The sequence below is a fragment of the Scomber japonicus genome, chromosome 13 (genome assembly GCF_027409825.1).
Source record: "Scomber japonicus isolate fScoJap1 chromosome 13, fScoJap1.pri, whole genome shotgun sequence".
In the NCBI taxonomy this organism is placed as follows: Eukaryota; Metazoa; Chordata; class Actinopteri; order Scombriformes; family Scombridae; genus Scomber; species Scomber japonicus.
In genome coordinates this window covers 11,909,400-11,934,961 of record NC_070590.1, presented here as the reverse complement: position 1 = coordinate 11,934,961, position 25,562 = coordinate 11,909,400, and the positions used below count along the sequence as shown (strand labels likewise).

The window sequence follows — 25,562 nt, the reverse complement described above, 5'->3', positions numbered from 1 at the left end:
TTGCAAATTTGCTCCTAGCTGAAGTTAACTTAGCTAAAAAAATATATTTAATAAAGAAGAGACAAAGTCAGCTCAGCACCCACAGTGTCTCCAGAGCTCCAGACTAGATATTCATTTTGAACCTCCAAAAAACTGAACAATGCTTCTCTGCCAGATTTCTCTGTCTGTGTGACTCTGTCTCTCCCTATCTCGGTTCTTTGAAGATTAGAAAACTGATTACTAATTTGGCAACTTCATTTTCCCAATTGTATCTTAGACATCACATATTATGACTATGGAGAAAGAGCACTGTCAAAATAGCGGCCAAAATTTGACAATTCCAATTAGTGATTAGATCTATGATTTTAATTGTTAATTACTAATTATTCTGGGAGCCTCAGTGTTGCAAACTCAAAAAATAGAAGTTTAGTAAGCATGTAATCACTGCTCTGATTGAAAAGTACCTGACATTTTCAACAATGTTCAGAATGTTACTTTTCAAACAAACGTTTTCAGCTGGGCAATAAAAATGAAAAGTCCTACAAACCATAACCTCAAACCAAGGTCAATTACATGCTGAGTGGTGATATAACTAACAGTTTATCTATGTGCCTTGTGGGAACTAACAACATGTCACCTGTGGAGAAAACTAGTGATTCATTTATTCTTTTTACTTCAAGGTATATTAAAGGTATTATAAAGCATGCCTTCCTTTGCCTTTAACCACTTAACACACGCCCCTGTTTTTTATGCTGTTAGCCTAAACGACATGCCCAAGTTGTGAGCAGCACAGATCCCACATGGAAACCTCTGACTATTGGCTAAAAGGTTATCAACTTCATTTCACCGAATATTTCCATAGGCTAGAACAGCAGTCAATCAAAGCCATGTCGTCATTGTTGTCGGTCACATGTCCTCATTGGCTTTGGAGACATGTACTGCCTAAACCTAAACACCGATTGGCTTGTGTGTGGTGTCGTCAGAAGCAGAAGAGGCTCACGGTCGTAAACATCTAGTCACGTGTACTCTGAGATGGACGCTCAGGTCAGGAAATGACGTAAACGTAAATGGTTTGTTATTTGTGTTATTACGTTACGTGTTGGACTAAATACATGGACATATTGAGGAAAGTATTCCGGTTAGAAGGAGACGGATTTCATATTTCACAAGAATGGATACTTGGCGAGCTGTACAGAAAGTCCTGAGTCATAAGATGAACGTTGTGGATAAAGGGAAGACTTTGAAGGTATGTAGGCATTATAGCTTTTCTTACTTAGCTCAGGGGCTAGCCGAGCTAATCGCTAATACTATTACGGCTCTGAGCAACCATATAAGTCGTGAGTGGTCTTGAGCGAATCAGGACAATCTAAGCTTTCCAACGATGTACGGCATGAGTATATATGTTTAAGGGTTGGTGTTTAAAACATTCAGAAGAACTTGTGGCTACCTCCTAACATCCGTCCCGTCCCGTAGACGGAACAGCGTGCGTTAAGTGGTTAATGGTCTAATTGCTCCCTCTTTCTGCATATTGAGTTCTCAAAAGTGTAGTTATCATCTATTACAGTATGTTTGCATCCTAGAAAGTCCTGGTGATGAAAGGTATGCTGTGAAAGATGACACCTTGATAGTGAATATGAAAGGACCATCTTCTCAATTTCATATTCACACCTTATAAATAGAATCACTGAGTTATCCTCTTGATGTGCTGAAGCCACCATCATCTTCACCTTTGTCCACAGAAAGAAGTTTTTTTTTAACTTAACTAAAAATATCTTATTTGTTTATTTCTACATGCTGAATGTCTAACACACCGTAAGTGTTTAGTACTCAGCTTGTGTTGTGTTTCTCAACTCCAGAACTAGTCACCAGCAGACACTGAGCCTTGATCTATGCATTCATAATGCACAATTTCATACTTAAAACCCCAGATGACCCTTAAACGAAAGTTGAACAAAACTGCTTTTAGTTTAATGTTATTTGTATCATGATGCAGAAAATGTATCAGCTTTGTATTTGATGTAACATCCTATTGGAAACCACATCTTTTTACTGAAGAAACTAACATTCTAGCTGAAATAAGCTGTCTACTAATAATATATCCCAGAAACCAACAACCCTTTAAAACCTGCCTGAAAAAAGTGGAAGCCTCCACTAAATAATCTCTAAAAGACTTGTGTCCAGCTGGTGATTATCAGAATAACTTCAGCCAGGTGTTTTGCCGGCAGCACTACATACACCACTGCTGGTGCTGTGTTTTTTCCCCCTTCACTCTTCCCCATCTGATCATGCAAAATTTAGTCATTTGGTGTTACTATTCCCAAAATTTTAGAAACTTTAAAAATTCTGTTGAGTTGAACTTTTTTTCCCACTTTCCACAGTGCTGCTATGATTAATCATTACAACTAACAATTTGCTTAATCACTGTCACCTGCAGAGCTGAATTATACAAATCATGATAATCTCATCTCATGATCAATTTTGTTCACAGACAAAAGAATAAACAACTGTCTAATTATATGTGGCTTTTGTCGGTTGATGTAGGGCCATGACTGTTCCTTGACAGTTGAAAATGTATGTTTCATAAAAATGTCACAATAGTGTCCGGTGGTCTTTAATGTTAACTGTGGACTCCAGAAAAAGCATCTTTTCTTCTGTAAAATGTTACATACTAAAGCTTCAGATTTTTATCAATTTAATGAATTATATTTTTACTAACAATATCTCTAATTCATGTTGCTGGTTACAGCAAAATATATGTGCATATGCATGAGATTATATGGGTATATTTGTGTAGATAAGGGAGCCTTCAAATTATTTTTAGTAGCAAAAGAGTGGCCTGACAGAAAAAGTTTGGGAAACACTCACTTTCATTAGGTATCCCATTAGGTATATCTGAATACTGAGCACAAACATAACGCACTGACAGAAGCAATCTTCTAGTAACACAAACCAAAAAGTTAGTGTATTCATAGCTTCTGTTTGGAAGATTTTTTCCATATCTTCCTATCCATGAAAAGAGCTGTGATACAGGAGTGAAGTCTCACATACACACGCACACCATGATTCACACCCTATGCAATTACCTCCCAAAAGAGTTGTTACACACATAATGAAGTCTGTAGTCTCAGGGATAACTAGTGTAAACAAGTCACTGTCACTTCTGCTTTAGAATTCACTTTATTCTATCAAGGGTGTCCTCTACAGCAGTCTGCAGGTTATAAAGTTGGCAAGCTAGAGCAGTTTGCAATTCACTTCTCTTCAATTAAATGGGGCCAATTGACAGGAGAGGAAAAAAAACAGCAGAGTGAGAATAGCCACACCAAACACACAAAGAGAGTATTTGCAGAAATAGAAGCTTCACATTCAAAGTTTTAGTATATTTCAAGAAATTAAAGGTTATAGGTTGCACCAGCTGTGAGCAAGTTCAAACTTGGCCTTGTTATAGTGTAAATTATAACTGAGTCGTGAGTTACATATTACTAAAATAGTTTGGTGTAGAAGGTTTGTTAGTGGCAGGTCTCGTCACCTTTCAAGCAAAAACTGTATATTTAGAAATCCGCAGACTTCGATAGGCGGTGAACTCCAATGGTCTGGTTACAACATAACTCCAGGTAACAACTAAATAGTTACACATGTCCTTAAGGTAAATGTAAATCAAAACATGTCACAGATACACATGGGAACTCTGTCTTTAAGCATTGATTGGCCTCCTGCTGATTTAGTTACAAACTAACTAGTAGTTACTGAGCCTCTACGGTGGTCATGTCATTGCAGAAGAGGTGTGAGGAGAGAAAGAGGGACGATGAAGCCCTGAAGCTGTGTCTGTCGAGAAGAGAGTCCTCTGTCACCCCTCTGGCCCATTGACAATCCTTCACCCAGGCTGTGGCGCATCTCCCACTTTCAGAATCGACATGGCTGCCAAAACCTCAAGCACCCCTCAGGGTCTGCGGAAAACATTGGCTCTGGAAGGCCCATGGCAGAAAATATCTTTGCCTCAGGAATGGACCTGATCTGACCAACCACCCCCACCTCTACTCACATGGTAAGGAGTAAGAAACGGCTGTCCTGGATGTGTTGGGTGAGGTGGCTTAGGCATACGCATAGCCCAGTAGTGTTTGTGACATACTATGATGTAGACATGGGACCGCTGAGATCACACAAAGGTGAATATAGGCTTCAAAATAAATCTAGAAAAGAGTTCTCTTCTTCCTTGTCTGATCATCTCTTTTATGGGCCTATTTGTAGACTCAGGCCAGAGTGTGGCTGACTGGAGAAAGCTTACAGGCATTCAGAGACTGTTTAGCCCTTTTTCACAGGGGACAATTTGTGAGTCTCAGGCTTTGCCAAAGTTTGTTGGGGCTGATGGCCTCAGTCCATGTGGTGGTTCCAATGGGACACTTGCATATAAAGGGAATGCAGCACTGGGTGGCTTCTCACAGGCTAGACCCACACCATAATGGCTCTCACACGGTGAGAATGTCTGTCCCTGAAGGCCACCCATGCGCTGGGCATACTGAACCATGGAGCAGATCTCATGTCTAGGGGAAACCCCCCAGAATGGAAACTTCACCCAGGCATAGTGAGTCTTGTTTAGGAGTGTTTCAGTTGGCCATCTGTTGACCTCTTTGTGATGTGGGAAAACACACAATATCTTCTGTTTTACTCCCTTCACAATCATAGTCCCTCTCTGAATGATCTTAGAAACTAACCCTGCCTTTATGCCTAAGAGTTAGGGACCTCAGTTGACCTTGTGTCCTTCTATCCCCTGCAGTTGCATATGTTGTGCTGTGTCTGTATGAAAAATTACCACCTTTTCGTGTCTTACGCTAAAAAACACTTGGGGAAGCCCTCAGTGGATTGTGGGCACTATTGCTTTAGCTTATAATTCTGAAGGTTTGCAGCCATATTCTTCCAGGGGTTTCACCAACTCTTACGCCCTTTTCAGAGGGATTGCCACCTTAGAGATTTGCGCAGGTGCAAGTTAAGCCTCGCCAAACACCTTTGCCAGGTCATACAGACTTGATATCACAGCTACACCATTAGGCTACACTGCGCTTAGTGTGGCTAAGCATCAATAAGGTTAATTTTGGGACAGTTGGGCCCCAATAATATCTGCCCAATTTGAAAAATGAAATGAATGCTATGAATGAGAACTTAAGGTTACTTTCATAACCATGAGTATCTCACCAGACCACACTTCTTGCTCATTTGTAGTGAGGAAGAAGTGAATATTTTTAAATGACTGGCAGTGTAGTGTCAAACCCTTTTATAGACGGAGGGTTTCCATCCTCTGTGACACTGACATGCTTAGTTCTAGCCAATCCTGTCTTGCAAATATACAATAGGAGCTTCTGATTAGGCCACTCCATAGGTGTTCTGGTGACATATAATAAAAAAAAGATTATAAACCCACTTTACATGGACACTAAGGAAGCAAATGGTGACAAAAACCACACAGCAAACCATTCTAATTTTTCCCAAAGCTATCACATACTGAGTAGCACAGACCCACACAGTCATTCACACTCCACACCCCCTGAGCTCTCAAAAACTATTCTTACAACAACCATTATCATCCAAACTAGCCATCCTTCTGTATCAATCAGCCTTTCTTTCATAATGTAATCTATCGCTGCAGCTGCCTCTACCATCACAGTATCTCTCTCTCTCTGAATTTCTATCATGTCTGTCTCTCACTGTCTCTCCCCAACATAGGCTGGAGAGCAGCCCAACAGGGTATAAATTGATGCCTCACCCCCATCTCCTTTGCTGATTGGGCTATGGCTCTTCAAAGATGAGCACCTTCCGAGCAGCTTGGCTGGGGCTGCCAAGGCTGGTGTGGAGGGATTATGGTGATTATTCTGTAGCACTGGCAGCCTGTGGCGACTGATAGCCTGGTTGACTCACTGCCTCATGGTTAGACATGTTGCTATGTTTAGCGAATTGTTTTACGAAATTTTACCTTTTTTCATTAGATAGAGACAAAAGTAATTTAAAGCCTCACAATATTTCCCACAATTCCTCATTTACATGTTCTAATCTTGAAAAGAAAAACAAATACTATGGGGAAGCAGATGGCTGTTTTCATATTGTCTGGGACTGTATGGTTTTAGTGTGGAAGGAGAAATGCACTATTTTAAGCTGGAGTAGAAATGCCATATCCACAAGGACAAAGTTTATTGTTTGGTCAATGGAATCTTTGCTTGTCAGTCCGACTGGATGTGATCTCAATTTTTTCCATTATACAGGTCAGATTTCTATACAAATGTATTGACAGGTTCATATTAGATATGGATAGTATGGGAACATAAAAATAAATGACCTCACCATTATCTTTTCCTGACCTATCATTTCACCTCACCACCATCAGTCTTTATTATACTGTAGCACCTGCAACATTTAATTGATTATGACACCAAGCCGTTGTTTACACTAGCCCTCTTGGCCTGCTGTTTCTATGACGATTAACTGAGTAGGGTCTATTGGTCTGCATGTTAGAGGTCAGGGGTTCATACTTTCCATGTAGCACATTTAGTAATCCAAAGAGGTACTTCACTGCTGCCTGCTAGTCTAAACTACTCTTCTATTTACCTTGAAATATTAATTTTGAAATGTTCCCCTTTGGTTGCCCCCTGTTTCCTGTGCAATCTTTTGTTCAAATTACCATCTCACCAGTGAAAGATCCATTCATGCAAACTCTTACATTTTAGCACACACAGTAAATTATTACTGAGCTGGTATTTTGTGTCCTTATACTTTCATACTGATTTGATTCAAAATAGTTCAAGCTCTTTGGGCTATTCATGGTTATGCTGGATGCATAACCATATCTGCAAGCATGAAATGCTCTATTCTGAACTACAGCAACCTCTATGTTATGCATAAGAAAACCTTTATAGTAGGAGCTCTTCTGCCCAGGAAGGAGCCACAGATTGTATCTTTCATCACAGTAGTAAGCCGACAGATTCCATTTCAGGTTTGTTACACATTTCTAACCACAAAATTTGCAAATACATTGCAAATAACACAAAATGTAACACATGAATGTGGAGCAAGAAACAACAGCGAAGCTTCAGATTAATGTTAAACATCCAATTTCTTTATACACTAGGGATGAGATTGTGTTGTGCGCTTTAAAATTTTTGACCTGATGGTCTTTTCTGGTTTGTTTGTTTCTTGTGATGGTTTGTAGGGGGGTTTTTTTTATCCCGAAGAGGACAATATGTGCGATCACCAAAGCGTGCAGAGATGGAAAAATATTGTTGTGCAACTGACGTTGAGCTGCAACTTTGAGGTAGACATTTGGTTGGAGTATTGGAACCACTTTGCTTCTGTCATTCATGTATTTTTATGGAAGAGAGACACATTATCATTTATTCATTATTGTAAGATTTGTAGAGTCAATGAAAGACACATTTCAGTCAACAACTGGTAAAAAACAACTGTAAGCATCAAAAGCAGCAAAGCAGCACAAGTATCAAACAGACAGAAAGGCTGTATCACAGAGCTGAACAATGAAAAGGGGAACATTTTCAGCAGTCATCAGGCAGACAGGGAACAAAAGCTTTCATATTAACATTCTGCGACACAAATAGTGGTAACATTGCATTGCAATACATTTGAAAGACCACTGTAGTTGCACGCACATTGAGTTAATAAGCATCAGTTGACATACAAGCACACAGACAAAGAAATTACTTATCACATTCATTGAAGGCAATGAGCCTGTCTTAATGATCTGACCAGCACTCCCGCACTCTCATAATGCTGCCCTGCTGGTAATGCTTTGCTGCTACCTGCTGCACACTGACTGATTTCTCTCTCCTGCTGCACCTCCTCCGGTTCTTATTACCACACTAAGTGATGGTATCTCTCGCCTCATGCATTTTGTGTGTCCCATATCGCAGTGTTACGTGTCTTTTGGGTTCTGTTCAGTGTAGCCCTTGCAGGGTGTTGCGCTCCCCACAGAATCCTACATGCAGCTTAGATTCACTCTCCAGGAGCAGAGTTTTTTTCTCTGAATAGATAACCATTTATGAGATAAATAGTTCTCCTCCCTCTGATATGTCTCTGACAGAATTAAAAACATGAACAAGACTGCCTTTTTTTTCTTGAAGGCAAATAAGGAAGTTTTGCAAGATTTCAGTGGACAAGACATTTTCTGCATGTGTCCAGATGAATTCTTGTATCTGGAGACACTGAATTATAATTTATAGATGTGGTATTTTTTCAATTATGCAAGAGTCAAAAGTTTGAGCTATTGGTTTTTACATCAGGTCGGGAAAAGAGAGAAACAAAATATAGTTGAATGTATTTCAATTCAGGTAGTCTACTCTAACACTGTTTACATAATTTTTCATCAGTGAGGAATGAATTTCAGTCACCTGGTGGTAAAGTTTGGCTTTTTACTTTGTAATCTCCACCAGCTGCTTGGGAGCCATTTTTAGTTTGGAGATTGGTTTTGCTTAGATAGGCTTAGTCACCATCTTGACTGTTACATATTCAATTATGTCATGAAATCTGTGGTTCATGATGCGCCAGTGGGGCCTGAGATTGTGATTATTTTTCTTCTGTGTTTGCTTTGGGGGTACATTTCGCTGTCTGGTCTTTTAAACATACACGATTAAACCTGCCCTTTGGTTTCAGGAAACTGCATGTTTTAGTTGTCTTTCCTCTTTTTATGCCTGCACCATAAAACATGCAGTGTCTACAATTTTCTAATCAAATATTGGCTGGGAAATGACTTGGTTACATATGCAATATAGCAACGAGCAGCCTTGAGGATCTGCTTTGCGCATTCAGTTGGCATAGTTTATTTTCCAATACTCCATAGTAGTACTAAAAATCACTTGAGCAGGATTTAGCAGAGAAAAACACTCTATTCATTATGTATTTCCAAAGGGACTTTGGTCAATGTTAAAGCCACTCTATAACATTTTCCTGGTGAATATTAGTGCAGTATTTTTCTTTTGGTCAGTTTCTCTGAGCTCTTCCAGGATCTATGACAGTAGTATCTAACACTGCCAGACTACAACACACTACCATTTGGGGACACAAATGTGGGACAGCAAGTCCTCCAAACCAAACAACAAAATAACTTGCTTGTCACTGCCAAGATTTTCAATCATGGTTAAAAAAACTATGTTGACTGTTGGAAAGAAAGCATAAACAATGGCCAAAATGACATGCTTTCAATGTCCTGTCATCCACTCCAACCTCCTCCATGAGAGGTTGTATGACATTACAACAACACAACAATACTTCAACTTTGATTCAGTACAGCACAATGCTGTGCTGCACATGTTAATAGCTCAATCAGGAGGGACTTTATTAAAAGAGTCTTAAAGAATAACTTAATAAATGTATTTGACATTTTTGTTTAACTGTAAAAAATGAAGAGATATGTGAGGATTCTTTGGCAATTAGACACCATTGTCAGGTCATCATTTTACACATGAGCCATACAGCAATATCTTTCTGATGGAGTCTAGACATTGGTGGTGATGTAAGGGAATGAAGAGCAATCACTGAAGATCTGGATGGATAAAATGTGGAGTGGGACTCCTGATGAGATCAGTGGAAGGTACCAAGGGACATCTGGTTCTGATGAAAGTGGAGGTGAATGGGGCTGAAATGAGTCCCATTGATCAGACATTGAAATGGAGGATGACAACAGCAGTAAAAGGACAAGGTTTATAGTTCTGGCAGCGACAAGACTCCCTTGGTTCACTGATTGAGTTGAAAGCGGGAAAAGGAAAGGAGAGAGACTTAAAGAGAGAAAAAATGTAAATAACTAGAGCAAGCACAATTTAACTTTTTCTAAATTTCAAACATTGGCAATTTTACAGACTGAGGTAAACCAATAGTTTATGAATCATCTTTACAAATTGCAACTTTTTTGTATTCTCTGTGTCTTAAGGTAGTGTATGAATCTTTTTCTACCTTTCATGCAAATGAATTTGCCAGTTAAGCCTCCAGAATGGGAAAGTAAAATATATTTAACTGTGGTGGAGAAGCAACAGGGAGACTTTAATTTGTTCTTTAACTTCCTGAATCTCTCACACACACAGCAGGAGCAGGTGTGCAGACTGGGAATGGATAGATTCATTAGAAGTTTCTCTCAGGGTTTGAATCCTGGGATGTATAATTTGAAAGATTTGTCACAGTTTTAGTCACTCCTCTACTACTACTACTACACACTAAGAATACTCATACAGACATGACTGCAGTGGCCCCTGAACACTGTGATAAATGAGGTTAATTTCACATGACACAAATTTTAATGAAAACTTTTATCTGACACTCTCATACACAGTGAGTGGCCAGGTAGGTGTTTGGCATCAGGACACAAGATGTTAAAGTATCAGTGTAATACAAACACAATGATATTTGATCGTAGGCTTTAAGCCCATTTGCTAATACAAGGTGTGACCCAAGCATCTATTATGCATTAAGTACAATTATAGCACACAGTAGGTAGAAAACCCAACACCCCGTAAGAACACTGGTCCTCTTACATTGTTTAACAGTTTTCTATGTGCTCATGACATTAGGAGATTATCAACACTGTCTTGTCAATTGGATCACATTTGAAAATTGTGTTTTCACATGTAAAATGTCACAAAACCACAACAGTATTTGTGTTTCAGATGTGAAAAATTCATATGATTATTTGCAAGTTCTACAAAGACTTTAAATTTGCATGAGCCTCCTGCTTACTGCAAATAATTACAGGCTAAAAATGAAAGTTGTATTGAGACCATGGTAACCCACACTGCATATAAATAAATACATAAACAGAAAAACACTGAATATTATATAAAAATAAGAAACATGTAGACTGTATATAAGTGTAAATTTGATCCTAGAGGTCTACCATAAAAGTTTCTTTACATGCTAACTTATAAACTAATGTTGTCAGAAAAATGTGTGACAAGATATTAATGAATACATTAAAAAGAACATTATGAGCTTATATATCACAAGAAACTAACCATGTTACCATATGTATTTGTTTTATAGTGTTTGCCTTCTCTATTGCCTCGATTATGAACTAAATATGGAAGATAAGAGTTTACATTGTTTATTTAAAAAAAATCATTATGAGTCAGCCTCTATGAGAGCCCTGTTCAAACAGCAGGGTTAGTATTTGCTGTGATGGAGGCTTAGACCTTGATCCATCCACTAAAACAACAATACTTTACATTATTATATTTATTATTTACTTGAAATGAATGAAACTGGGGAGACATCTTTTTCCTCTCAGACAGTAAAGGCACACAGAGCCGTGCACTTATGGCAATATATACTCTAATTTAGCTGGGTGAGAAATATTCATCTTATCATTATGTGCTGAGAAATAAAATGAAAAAGGAAAGAAAGAAAAGGAGTGAGTTAAAAAAGACACAGAGAGACAGAATGATGAATTTTGAGGAAATGGAGAAAATTAGGGTGCTTGTGGATTAAATGTGGCTCACTTTTCTGTACTGTGTAATATTTTTGTCTGAGAGTTTTTGATTAATGTACACAGTCTGCTCCCAGTATGCTTCATATATTGTATATTAAGAATGGGTTAGAAGAGATCACAGATATATACAATGCATCATAAATTATGATGTTGCCACTGGGGAAAGTATTTTCTTCTGTTTTCATAAGCCATTGTTTGCCTGCTCCCAGGATTAAACAGAGCATTATTTGGAAATGGAGATCTCAAATACATTTTATGTTTGATAATATATCACAAGAAGAGAGGTATAGCAGCTTTCCACATGTGTGAGAGTCTCTGTCCACCCACCAAAGTACAGTAAACAAATGTCAAGTCAGTGCATTAGTCAGTAAAACACCTGCAAGATCTGTGCTGTATCATTTTAGAGGACTGTGGAATTGCAGGTGGGTTAAGAGCTCTGTGTTATTAATAGATGGTCAACAACACTGAATTTCCATTTATCGAGTCAAATTTAGTGAGTTTGTTTTTGCTAAGCATATTTCCCAGGTGCTTCTTAGAAGAAGAAAAAAAAGTATTCACACACTGGTTTGTAGCTCCTGAATTTTATCAGACTGTAAAGACATTTTTTTTTCATCAAAAAGCCATTTTTCATTAAATAAGTGCACCAAGAGGAGGTGAAGAGCCCCGAAAGAGGTGAGGATTATGAAAAACGTCTCCTTCAACGTGAAAACTACTGTACATTATATTCCTCACTAACCTGTCCTCCAATGGTCTCAATGAGGATTTTGATATTAAGCCGCTCTTGTATACCTGTCCTCTTTAAAATGTGTCCTCCTACAGGTTATAAATGATTCATTATTTAAGTAGGATTTTAGATTTTTTATTTTTTTTTCTATTCGATGAAATATTGAAGTTGTTATTTGACTGGTCATGAATAATTTTTCCTCCCTTTACTGCCAAATCTTCTACTCTGTTATCATATTAAGCTGTATATCTCTTTATCTTATCTTCATCATTTTTTGTGATTACCCTGATAACGGAATTTAACAGAATTTGCATTTGGTTGATTAGTCATTAATTAGTTAGATGATATACTGATAAAAGTTTGGGTGCCATAATCCAGCATGCAGTTACTCTCTATCTTTTTTCTCCACCACATCCACCATCATGCTCCTTGGCTAAATATAGGATTGGATGTAATACAACTGCAAAGTGTGTGATCTTCATGTACCAATGTTTTTTTGTATTTCTCTCTATTTGTCTCAATAGCCCTTTCCTGACCACTTCAAACCAAAAATATTTAGGCCTAGTGTAACACTTTTTTGTTTACCTGCCCCCTTACCATTTTAAGCGCGGTGGGACAGAGGAGGCCAAGAACAGTTCTGTGACCCAGTTCTCCATCACTTCGATTCCCTTATGGAATACTAAGTGAGAATGGAGGCTCAAATGACAAAGTTAAAGAGCTCAGTTTTGACTTCAGTACGGGTGGCAGAGTTTTGGGCAGACCAGTCAGCCAATGAGAGCAAGAGTGAGGAAGTAGAGTGAAGAAAAGGGAGACTGGAGATTCAGGTCCCCCTTCTCTTACCAGAAATAGCAGGGATTTGATTGCTGATGGGGCTTTTGGCCAGGCTGCCGATAAGCCACATACTCTGCTCTTTAACTGAATGTGAGACTATCTAACATAATAAGACAAAATAATGGAAATGGCTGCACAAAGATAGGTATTGGTGCAAGGGCAGTGGGCTGTAATGGTCAAGGATGCTTATTCTGGCATGACTTTTGGCCAATGCACATTAGAAGATGTTGGTCAGTGCTTTCCACTGCAAACACTGATTTTGATTGATCATCTCTGCCTCAGAGCATAAGGATAGTTGTGAAAAATGCCATTTCAGCATCTACTGCAAAACATATTGGCTCAGTACAGCTCTGAGCAGGTAGGGATATTAGAGGAGGCTGTGTTACTATATTGTTTTGAAAAAAGGAAAACTGGGGGCTCCACCAACACACATCTGCACATAAAAGCAAAATTTACTGGATGCATCAAAAACATAACACATTCTGAGTGATTAACATTGCTATCGGCTGTTTAAACCTTGTGAATGTATGATGGATTCATTTAAACTTGGAATATGCAGATGTTGCCAGTGAAGAAAGGCATAATTGCATTACTCTGATCATTCAGAGCTGGAAATAGCAGTGTGAAAACTATTAAAAAAAACATTTAGCTATTGAGGTGATTGAGGTTTATTTTTTCTTTTTACTGCTAAATCATCCCGAAACGGCACCATTCAAATTATTGTGATTAATTACAGTTGATTTGAGGTGTAATGACTAAGATGGAATTATATAGCGTGTTGAATTTGTCCTTTTGGTTATGTTTAATTTAGTTTCAAGTGGGGAAACACACAAACAAACATTCCTAGACCTCTGTAAAAAGACATCAGATGTGTCAAAAGTGACTTGAACACATTACTCTTCGACACGCTGCCTTTCGATTTATGATGCAGCTCTGACAACAGCATATTTAGATTCGTCCAGATTGCAGCCATAAAAATGAAACCTGTTTGATATGATAGTGACACTTCTGACTGATATAAGGCTCAATAAAGACTTGAATCCTTGACTTTAGTGCACTGTAAACATAAACTGACTGGGTATGAGCTTTACTATTGTGTGTCAACTACACTTGTTCCAATCTTGTTATAACAGTCTTTATGTTTTATTTGGGGCCACTGATGTGCAGAAATAAATGGAGAAACTGGCAATGCATCCTGCCTTAATCTAAGCCAAATGATAATCCTGTGTTAATAACTACAAAATAAACAAAGCACAAGCTGGACTTTAAACCAGCAGCTGTCGGGGCACAATAACAGAAGAGGCATAGAAAATGAATTAGGTGTTTTATTTCATTCATATATCAATGTTTTCAATCAAGTTGGAATGGCAACAACCTGCGAATGAAAATATGAATTAAAAAAATATCTTCATAACCACATAATTTAACCCCTTGAACTAGTTTACAGTACTGTTGTTATCTATCTAACAGTACTCCTTTGTCTTCTTCATTATATCTCATCTTTAACTATTTCACAGGTGAAAAGTTCTTAAAGTGATAGTCCACCCAAAATGTATATATACTTATATTCTGTAGGCTTGAAATGTGGCATTAAAATGTTTGTAATTGTTTTCCCAGTTGCTACAATCAGTTTGAATTCATATGGCTAAACACTGTTTCTGCGTCACACTATCACCCTATGCTGTTACCATTTATTAAACCGTCTCCTTTTGCTCCTCTTGCTCACTCTGATCTCTCACTTGGTCTGTATTTCATTTTCCACTTTTCCATCTCAGACTCCTTTCCCTCTGTTTTGAAACAAATAAAATATGAAAGCATCAATTATCCTCGTACAGTACTTCATGCTGGTATATAAAAGGCTTCATTCTCTCTGGTAAACAGAGAGAGGAGATAGGAACGAGGCAGCTTCCCTGTAGAAATGCTAAATGTTTGCATCATCTTAATTTAAATGACAACTCTGCCATAGAACATGGAGATTTTTTTATCAAGGAGAGGGGCGCAGATGCAAAATAATGTGACAACAAAAAAGTGATTATGTGTCTGTGTTATCACAAGCCATGTTCACTGCACACGGTAATTGTATTTTATGATTTTGTGCCCGCTGAATGGTCACAATCCCCCTTTCCAATGATGGCTTATGTTTCCTAGTGGTGCCTCGAAACACCCCATCAAGAACATTTTGGATTAGAGCAATATAGCCGCTGAGATGATTCTGACAAACCGATAGCACATCGGACACACTCAAACTCATAGCTACACACTCCCATTTGCTCTATCACTCTCTGTATGCCAGACATGGGTGTCTGCCAAATGCTGCTATTTGCTGGAGCAGGACTGGCATTTCTCCAGACCATGGGGGTAGCAGGCCTGGCAACGCAGATCACTGATGGACTCATTGAAGCGGTTGGCCAGCATGGACAGCTTGCTACCGTGACACAGAGAGCAGGGAGCGCAGCCTGAACCGCCACAATGCTGGCAGCTGTCGGCCTCCTGGAGACAGAAGAAACACATTAGAGGAGAGAAGAGGAGGAGAAAGAGGAGGTGAAAAAGGAACTGTGAGGTGAAGCAGAGGGTAAAAAGGGGAGGAAGAGATGGGAATTGTTGAGAAGGACAAGGGACATAGGGGTAGAGATTGAGTTATAAAAGGAAAGTTGAGTGAGTTCACAGCAAAGGGGAGTGTCACCCATATAAAAACAATTGCTGTATAGTAGATGCCATGTTATATGTATAAAACAGACATATTACATTGAGTGTGAGATTTGTTACTTTTGAATAAGGTATAATACATCTACTTTGGGTATCAAATTGTTTTTACACATTTTAACATATTACTCATTTTTGCACGCCAACGGTTTAAGTTGCACTACCTTAAGCCATGTTCGTAAACAGCTAGCATTAATACAGCTATTAAGTTTAATAGGCCTGCCTGCTGGCAAACACTATACAACCTTAACAACATAGAGGATTCTTTAGATATTATTTTGAATATAATATTGTAGCTGTGTAGCTGGTTAATGTTGAACCAGCCGGTCATTTTTATAGCCAGCAGGTCATCACTGCAAAATTTACAATAATGAGCTGCTCCTTGTAGATTATCAACACAACGAGGGATAGATAATCACAAAAGATGTGTAATAAGTATATTGTGCATCTAAATCTTTCCAACAAATGGATATCATAATTCTTAGTAAGAGCTTTGCACAATGAGATCTGTGAATTAAACAGGACAATAATTCTGGATAAATATAAATTTCAGATGCTACATAATAGATGCCATCCAGGATGTCCTTTACGGAATAAGTCGGTAATAACTGTGGGATAATAATCCACTCAAGACTCTTATACAGTTCAAGCAGACTGCTGAAATGCTCTGAACCAGCATATGAAACTAAATTGTGAGTCCTGGTGGTACATGGTTGGCTCATCACGTTGCTGCAATATAGTGATTCTCCCACTGTATTGTGATGATAAGCTGTTGTAGTGACTGCAGAAAAGGTCCAGACTGGGTAAAAAGATGTTGGATTTGGGTGAATACATACAAAGTATAAATCGCACCCTGTGCTAGAAATAAAGACAATGAAAGATTAACTGCTTTAGAGTTTGAGAAACAAAGGCAAAGGATGATGAAGAAAAGAAAGTAACAAAGAGGAGTAAGATTGCCAAATAATGAAAAAAAAGGCTGAGAATGAACTTTTTTTTCCAAGAGGCAGAGGAAAATGAGAAAATAACAAGAGAGGTGAGAAAAGGATGGAAGGAGGGAGAGAAAGAGAACAGTAATCAGCCAAGGAGGTGAGAGGGAGGGGATAATCGCGAGCTGGGTATCCTTGCACGCTGGTAAGTGGCAGGCAAATGCTGCAAGGGCAGAGTAAAACTGTGGACTCATCAGTATCTGTTCACAGTTGACAGATAACAGTAGGACAACGGGGTGGTGGTTGTTGCAGCGGGAGGGGATACAAGGAACAGAAAAGAGAGGGGGTACAAATAAGGTGGCAGCTACAAGGAAACACAAAGGAGATTGTGGGATGAGAGTAAACACACCTCTGTGAACTAATTCAAATTATAACAGTATGGCTTTACCTACACTGCTGCAGTTATTCTCTTAAAAGCAAAGAAACAGTCAGGAAAGGATAGCTGAAGACTTATGTAGAGAGAGAGGGAAAGGGAGAGGGACATGGTAGGATTGAGAGCACCAGGAAATAGAGATGGGGTAATAAAATCTCTACCACACCACTGAGAATAATTTGGACAAGCACCATTACCTTGGTCTCCGTGTCACTGATCTGTTTCTCCTCTTTCTCCTCTCCCTCCTGTGTGCAAAGCGCTTTAGCCCTCCTCCTGCTCCCCCTCTCCCTGGCCTTTGTGTATCCCTCCAAGTCCGCAGGGGGCACTGTGTGGTGCCGCAAAGCTTCAGGCTTCCTCGGCGGTGCCCTGATGATACGCAGATTGCTGGTGTAGATGATTATCTTGCCAAAGTCCAACACTGAGGACTGAAGGAAACAGTAAAGTAGAAAATATGAACAACATCTGCTGCATCCAGATGCAAGATTAAGTATTTTAATTATCCTCTGCCTGTGTCAAATATTTCCAACATGTCCCTGATTTGATTCCATCAACACTGTGAGAGAGTGTGCCCACTTCTAGCTGTGGCCTTTACAGTGTGTGTGGGTGAGAAGAGGTTTTCCAGTTGAACGCATGCTGAAGAGTCACACTGCTTGTACAAAACTAAACATGCTTTGTAGCTTTGTATTCTGTGTTCTGGTCTGTTGAAGCATTTGGTGGACAAAAACACAGATTTTTCATCTGCATGATTATCAAAACACCATTATCTGTAGCCTGGAGAGCCATTTGATACTGGCAAAAAATAGGATCCATTGATGTTTTTTAGTTTAATTTATGTCTTCATCCATTCAATGCACTTACTGCATTTAACTGCATTTGGTTGTCCATGGGAACAAAACAACCAAGTTGTTCCAGAGATGAAACAACATCACTGGTAACTATTTTTTGTAATATGAATATATAATAAAAACCTCCACCAGACAAACCTCTTTCCAGGAGCTCTACTTTAATTAGCTGAACTGTGCTGTTATTAAACTAGACTTTACATTTTACATCCATCATTTAATCTCTGCACTTGTCACTTTCATGTCATTTTCTCAAACTGGACTTAACATTGTACATTGCATTCCACCTCCCCTGTTATATAATTTAATTATTTATTGCACACGTCGCATTACATTTTTGCACTTGTCATTTTAATTTCATACACATCATTTCTTCCTCCATAGCAAGGTCCGTATTTCTTTTGCACAGTTAATATTTCATTATAAGTTTCATATCCCAATTTCACAACTATTAAGATTCCATACTGTGTAAAGATTTAGCTTTTACTCTATTTTCATTCTTTATTCCTCTGTGTAGTGCTTGTGGGAGCGAATGCCAATGCACAATCATGGTATGTTGCATACTCAGCTAATAAAACTGATTCTCATTCTTATTATAATAACTCATAATTTAACTAATAATGTACAGGGCAGCATTTTGTTACCAAATACTCTGTGATAACTTTGCAAGTGGCTAAAAACATTTCTGACTTTTACAAATTGTCTTTCTGTTATGGAACAAAAAAAAAAGGTATGATGTATTGTATTTTTTAAACATCAAGAAAATTAATGCACATAAAAAGTATTTTGTTTCAGTGTACCTCGCTTATTATAAAACAGAGAAAATCATCGAAGTCATACAGCAAGGAAGTCATTATCCTTTGTATAATAGGGGCGTTCCTCTAGGACCACTGCACCATCCTTTCAGTGTTCAGTGATGTCCACTAATTCCAGATTGCTGTCTTCCAGTGATAAATGTGATAAATATCGACCTTGGTCACCAGAACTAAGTGCGACTTTGTTTAGTAGATAAAAGAATGAAGCTGACACTAAGCCAGCAGGCAATGTAGCTGACCTCTCTCTCAACCTGCTGCACTAATGAAGCCACTGTCACTGCTGCTCAGTAAAAGTGGATTTCTCCTGTCAGATGAACACTTTTATTGCTGTTGTTGTTCCCCATTAATTGTTGTACCATTTTCACTGAGCAGCAGTTGATGCTTTAATTACCCAAGGATCTGCCTTATTTTCTATTTTAAGTCTTGATCACTTATTCTGTTCTAAAGTTGCATGAATTAGTTATAAAACTACTGTTTTTGCTGATAATTGTGTAGGCTATGTGTTTATTTTGGTTTGTGTGTTTGGTTTTCACCATACAGTATGTAGACTTGCAATGCTCTGGGGTTTATAGAATAAATACCACCTCCTTCTCCAAGAAGCTGTGATACTTTCTTATTATAATTCCTTTCATGTAAGTAAGTCTTAAGAGATGCTGAATGGTAATTATGCTCCAAAATTAGTAATTTACCTTTAAAAGATTGCCAGAATGCTATATATATATTATAATTTTAAAAGACCTCTTTCATAGGTGTTGTTGGGACAGCAGACAATACGTGTAGGCGTAGCATCCTTAAATAAGTACATATATATTAAATGACAATGTTCTATAGTGATAAATTGTGCTTGAAATAAATGGACAATATAAATAATCCAAAGAGCCTTACAGGAAAGATTAAATACATGAATCCAATAAACCTCACACAAACATAAATATGGACACACACTGGATCACAGCAGCAAGTGGACAGGCACAGCTCAGATTAAATGATGTTGAAATGTGTTTTACTTTGTTCGAACAGTCAGCAGACTAAGAAGATACAACAGCAGAAGTAGGGGAAATGCTGAATTCTGGAAAGTTACAGAAACAGCTCAGACACCATTTGATTTTCCCATCGATTATCATTTGATTATATGATTTTACACTATTGGACTTTGTGGAGAGGAATCTTTTAGATGCAGGACATGAAAAGAAAAACAGTGCAGAGAGGCCCATGCATTGTGTTAGAATAGGCATTGGGGGTGTCAGGACTGGGCCCTTGGTAGATGGGGCACAATCACTATAAATCTATTTCAGATGTCAAAATTAGTGCATTGCTTATTTAGCCAGATTATAAACCTATAGTGAGGGGAAAAAATTATAATTTAATTGCGATTTGAAAAGGAAGAAAGCGTTTTGCACACACATAAATTATCATTAGCATGTTAATGATTCTGTTATGTTTCAATTTAGTATCACAGGGTGTAAACCAAAGTAAACCATATGTTCCCATGATGGGCATTTTAATTAACACACAACACAACAATTGCCGGATTGTTTTTCCAGTTCATTTAAACTGAACTGGCAAATAAATTAAGACAATTAAGACACGTCTTACTATTTCACATTCAGATGATGAAAACTGACTGGCTTCTAGTGGGGAATCATTTCTCTCTTTCATTTTGACTAATATTAAACTTAACAAGAATCAAAACCATAGAGCTGCATTGCTTACTTTGGCATCTCCATCTGCTTCGTCAGTCTTGCCTGCAGCAGGCTTGTAGCTTCCCATTCCTCTGTACACATTTATCCTCTGGGCAATGAGCCCTGTTGGAGGATAGACACCTGGGTACAGAATAAAACATGTTCATGTCAAGATAGAGTGAGAACATCTACCAGAGATTTCAGACTCAAGTTCTGCTTTAATCTGTAAAAAGCACATACTGTACTTTTTACAATTTTTTAGCACTCATACTAGTCCTGCAAGACATGCACTGATAAATAAACCCCATTCATTAAATACGTTACCAGTTTCTGTCTACCTAACTGTTACCACACACACTAGTTGTGTTAGCCAGAACAGCATCCCATCTAATCAATGTTGTGTCTTACTGTAATTGTACATTACATGCTAATTGTATTTTAAAAATCTTGACAGGCATATGATTGTCTTTTAAAAATCTTAACAGGCATTGATTGACCTGGCATCTGCCCGTATCATTCCTTGCCTGCTAACTGTCAAAGTAGTGAGCTATATATATTTTAGCTGCTGTTCTGGTCGTACCAAAACTGCAGAAACAATGTGTTTTATACAATTAGTTGAGAGAACCAGTGGTTTCAGCTCAGCATGGACTACTTCTCCACCAGTAGAGAATAATGAATGGAAAAAATGCTGTATACATTGTACAGTATATAGAGCATGCTGATGTTGATGTCAGCATGACCAATGCAAATAAGTGGTCTATATTGAGCCTGTAAATGTAGTTTTGTGATGTTCACTTTTTTCATCATTAAGATTACATTGACACTTTGTACTTTAAATGTTTGTCAGTTTTCACATGCACACAAAGTAAATACAAACACACTGATGCATAGTCATTTGCATTACTATGATAGCAAACACAAACTCAGATGCAAACCAACCACTCCACCAGTACTATACAAATGTAATGTACACATGTTGTTGGTCTCCATGGTTACCAGCTTTCAAACAAGCCTTCACAAACAAACCTCAGTGCAGTCATGCATATTAAATAAGACAGTCAGGACAGTATGTTATGCAATGATAACAACCCACCCTGTTGGTCCCCATGAGCATCCTCAAATCCACATAGCTGGTCCATCTCCAGGTGGCTGGGTGGGATCTTACGGTGGACGAAGCTGTGAGGGTATTTCTCCTCTGGACTGTCCAGCTCCTGACCGTCCTCATACACGTGCTTCAGCACCCGACCACTGTAGGACGATGCCAGCTTGAACCTCACCTGTGGTTTTAAATGGGACATCTTTATACTGTGATGTATCAGCATGTTAACTACTGTACACAGACACATTTCCATTGCTTGCTTGCATACAAAAGAAGATTTGTGAGTTGGAAAAAATTCTGTTTGATCTGATAATAGAGGTACATACAACAAGCTAACATCCAGTCCCATCCAGTATGGGTTATGATGTAAAGTCACTATGCTACTGATAATACAGCAATAGCATAAAACAATCATTTAAACAGAAATTTTGGGTACCAAAATGATCTTCTTCAACAAGACTTCATAATCCATCCAGTTGAACAAACATGGTCCTATAAATAACTCACCTTTCTGGGCTTGGTGCCTTCATAGCGTTGATTCAGTTTCCTCTGAAGTTCCTCCATTGTAGCTGATTGAGAACGGGACGAAGGGAGACTCAGTCCATCCAAGAAGCTCCTTACCTGGGGCAAACTGACATCAGCTGGACACAGTTGTGCCTGGTGGTTGACGGATGGATGAAAGAACAGATTGGTATACAATTCGATGGAAGCACAAGATATGAAAGTCTGACTGAAGAGCTGAGCGTAAGGAGTGGGAGGACAACCAGAAGAGATAAAGCTCTTTCTGTGTGAACTGTACCTGCTGTTTTAAGGGACCCACCTTTCTAGCTCCCCATGTTAAATTATTCACAGCTATATCGTGTGTACAAAAGAGTGGTTGAGAAACCAGAAGCTTCTTCATCAAATAATTATGATCACCAGAATAGAAGGCAGTTGAAGCTTGTATGCAGCTCTGTGTTTGTGTGTGTAAGGAGAGAAAGAGAGAGTGAGGCTATGTGTGTGTGTGTGTGTGTGTGTGTGTGTGTGTGTGTGTGTGTGGGAGTTGTTAGATAGTTGTGGGACTGCCAGTCTTTGGATGGGAGCCGAGTGCATCAGTGTAAAAAAAGTAAACATGAGCGGTTTATCTGTCTGTTGCCGCCTCACTGAAAACCTTTATCAAAATCCTGATCAAACTATATTGATGATGGCTAAGCTTAGAGCTGGCTCACACTAAAATATTTGCTTTCCTTGTGTGTGTCTCTCTGTATTGTTCATATGTGTGTGAGGTTGAATGTGTGTTTCTGTGTGTACCGGATGTGTCTGTGCAAGATGAATAATATAGTTCTTAGTTGAGTGCTAAAACGTTGCTTCATGACTCAGTGGAGTCTGAGTCGGGCTCTTTAAAAGTCTATTCTAAAGAGTCTGTTATACAGAATCTGAGGGGTTTAACAAAAAATAGATGATTTCATACACCTGACTGCGATGTTTTCCCAAGAAGACAGTGCACAGGGACCTTGTCAAGAATCAAAGACTGAAAGACAGATAAAATAGACTTACAGCAGAAATGAAAGTCTTTTACATAACACTGACAAAACAAGAGAAATGAACTTCAGTATGAACAAAAAATCCATCTGTAACTTGCGATATCTTGTGGATCTATCCCTGTGGTTGCCAGCATTTCTCGGTGGATGATGCTTTCAAGTAAAAATTCAGCAAGCGAGTGATGCAGTATTTGTAATACAATATTTCTTCTTACAGCAACTTAAAGTACCAAATGTAACTAATTACATATACAGTTCAATTAACAATATTTCAGCCAACATGAGTAACACAGATAGAAAAAGTGTTATATTTTTACTGAACGGTTTAAAAATGCACACTTGGTCAACAAGTTAACTTATAGAAAAGCATTTAATATAAATGGAACATATACCATTGAACTGTCCCCCATCCTAATCCTTTAGTGTAATTATGTGAAGTGATGAGTCATACAATTAGTGTTTTAACTAAATTACCGTGTGCTAAGTGTTTCCCTAATCTAGTGTAATGGCTTCAATTATTTGGTCAATTACTATCTTTATCTTGTGTTTAACTTGCAATAACCTGCTACTTAGTGTGACTAATAGGAGGGGTTGCATGAGTGTAAAGACTTATAGTGGTGTTCAGTCGTATTAACTTACCTTTAGTACTTATATACAAAGCATTGGCCAATTAAAGTTTTAATAAACAATCATCAGATTTATAGTTTGTAACTCATCACATGAAATTGGGAAATGAAAGTTTTATCTCTTTGATATGCCAGTGAGCAGTTTATTAAACTGTCATCTAAAGCCAAAACATGCATATCAGGTGAAATTATCTTTGAGTCTTTTTATGATGAAAGAGAACAAATATGCAAAGTGAGCCCCTGTTCAACCCTGGCAACCAGTAATTGAATAAGAAGGGTAGTCTTTTCAGGTTAGACATGTAACGACAACAACAAGAAAAACAGGCCTTTTACACAGCTGACATTTTGATACTGCAGGAAAAGCACATGTGCTCCTAACAGCATTAACTATGGCTCTGTTCTATTCAAGTAGTATTCAAGTCCCAGTAAGCCATGGCTCATTGTTCCAGTGTGACAATGAGCCAACGTGCACAATACCAGGATCCTGAAAATGAAGCAGCTAAATGGAATTCATAATACATGTTATAATTTACACCTGTGCTTTTCCTGCTGTGACATTATTTTACTCAAAAGGCTGAATGAGACTAATTTGACCAAAGATTTGTACTTTTACAATCAAACGACCTTTGTCAGGAAATTGTTTCCTTTAAAATTGGAGTGCCTCCATGTAAAAAACCAAAAAGTAACTCAACGTCTCAGTTTATAAACTTGAAATCATGTTTCACTGCATAGCTTTCTGATTTGGCGATGTACTGTACTGTCTGAAGCAGGGTGATGCTGATTACATTCTCAATAAAATAAGAAATAACCTAAAAATGCATTTGGATTTCTACATACAAAATAAAGCAATTGTGACCTAATCATAGGCCTTTGATAATAAATTGTGTCCTTTTGTCATATGAAAACAACACTCTGTATAACTTTGCTCTTTGCCATTTTCAGAAACTTCTTTTTAAGGTTGATGGGCAATGATTCACTCTCTCGCACGTCAGCATCCTTTTAAGCTACATTTTATCATCAGTTCACAGACTGATATAAGATTATAGTTCAGTGTGTGTGTGTGCGTGTTAACGTTTGTTTTTTAGAGTGCCTGTAATATCCAACCCATAAATGCATACATATTTGAATTATTCTGTTATTTTTCGAAAGTGTAATTATTCATATTTTGAAACTGCCGATGACATTAGCAACTTCAAGTGGCCACTTTGCAGAACAAACACCAATCTAACAAATGGATGTCATTAACCTCCATGCATGTCGAGATCAATCTTATAATTATCCTTACAGAAGACTGGAGAGCTGAGAGAGAATAGATTGTTGAAAAACAGAGAGAGAGAGAAAGGAGGAGCGTGGGAGAGGGAGAGCACTGTGAAAAGGCAGAGACCCCCTCTTGTCTTTTCCCTGACTGAGCGTCAGTTTAATCAGCTATCAGAACAAACAAGTATGGTCACTCAAGCGAGAAATTGTTTTGGGTACATCACAGTAAAGGAATTGTTCAATGTAGTGGTTCTTAAAGTCTGGCCCACGGACCCCCATGGGGTCCTTGAGGAATTCCAGGGGTTCTCCAGCAAAAAGGGGAATAATTTATTTTCACTATAATTCCATCCATAAATAACACAATGACAGAAAGTATGGCTATTTTGATCATGGCTTTCATACACTATCTGTATTAAAACATCTACAAGCAAAAATCTTATCAAATTGCATTAATTTGTGTCAGTTTAGGGGTCCTTGGCTTGAAAGAGTTGGAGAACCACTGGTTTAATGTGCCACAAGTCTCGCTGCTTTCTGTTTAAATGACTGCCACTACAAATCTGTCTTTTTATGCCTCAATTTTAACAGTTTATGTATATTCTATTATCCCCATTATCCTCCCTAAATACAATATGCAGTATGAACTCCATCACTATAGGAT

General features: G+C 38.3%; 1 protein-coding gene across 1 annotated transcript; it reads right to left on the bottom strand.

Moving 5' to 3' along the window:
• Positions 1–15,317: 15,317 nt before the first annotated feature.
• On the bottom strand, positions 15,318–22,083 carry LOC128371622 (glutaredoxin domain-containing cysteine-rich protein 2). The gene is made up of 5 exons (XM_053331979.1): positions 22,009–22,083; positions 21,496–21,679; positions 20,434–20,543; positions 17,261–17,488; positions 15,318–15,491 (listed from the first exon to the last, which is right to left on the bottom strand). The coding sequence occupies exons 1-5, from the start codon at positions 22,063–22,065 to the stop codon at positions 15,318–15,320; spliced, it is 753 nt and encodes a 250-aa protein (XP_053187954.1). The 5' UTR covers positions 22,066–22,083.
• Positions 22,084–25,562: the final 3,479 nt, after the last annotated feature.

What these genes read in the sequence shown, in the direction of transcription:
- LOC128371622 (XM_053331979.1), bottom strand. Translation starts at nt 22,065, where the DNA reads ATGGAGGAACTTCAGAGGAAACTGAATCAACGCTATGAAGGCACCAAG. An exon ending in AAGGCACCAAGCCCAGAAAG is followed by an intron (nt 21,680 to 22,008) that starts GTGAGTTATTTA and finishes TTAAAACCACAG; the next exon opens with GTGAGGTTCAAGCTGGCATC. An exon ending in TGCTCATGGGGACCAACAGG is followed by an intron (nt 20,544 to 21,495) that starts GTGGGTTGTTAT and finishes TTCTGTACCCAG; the next exon opens with GTGTCTATCCTCCAACAGGG.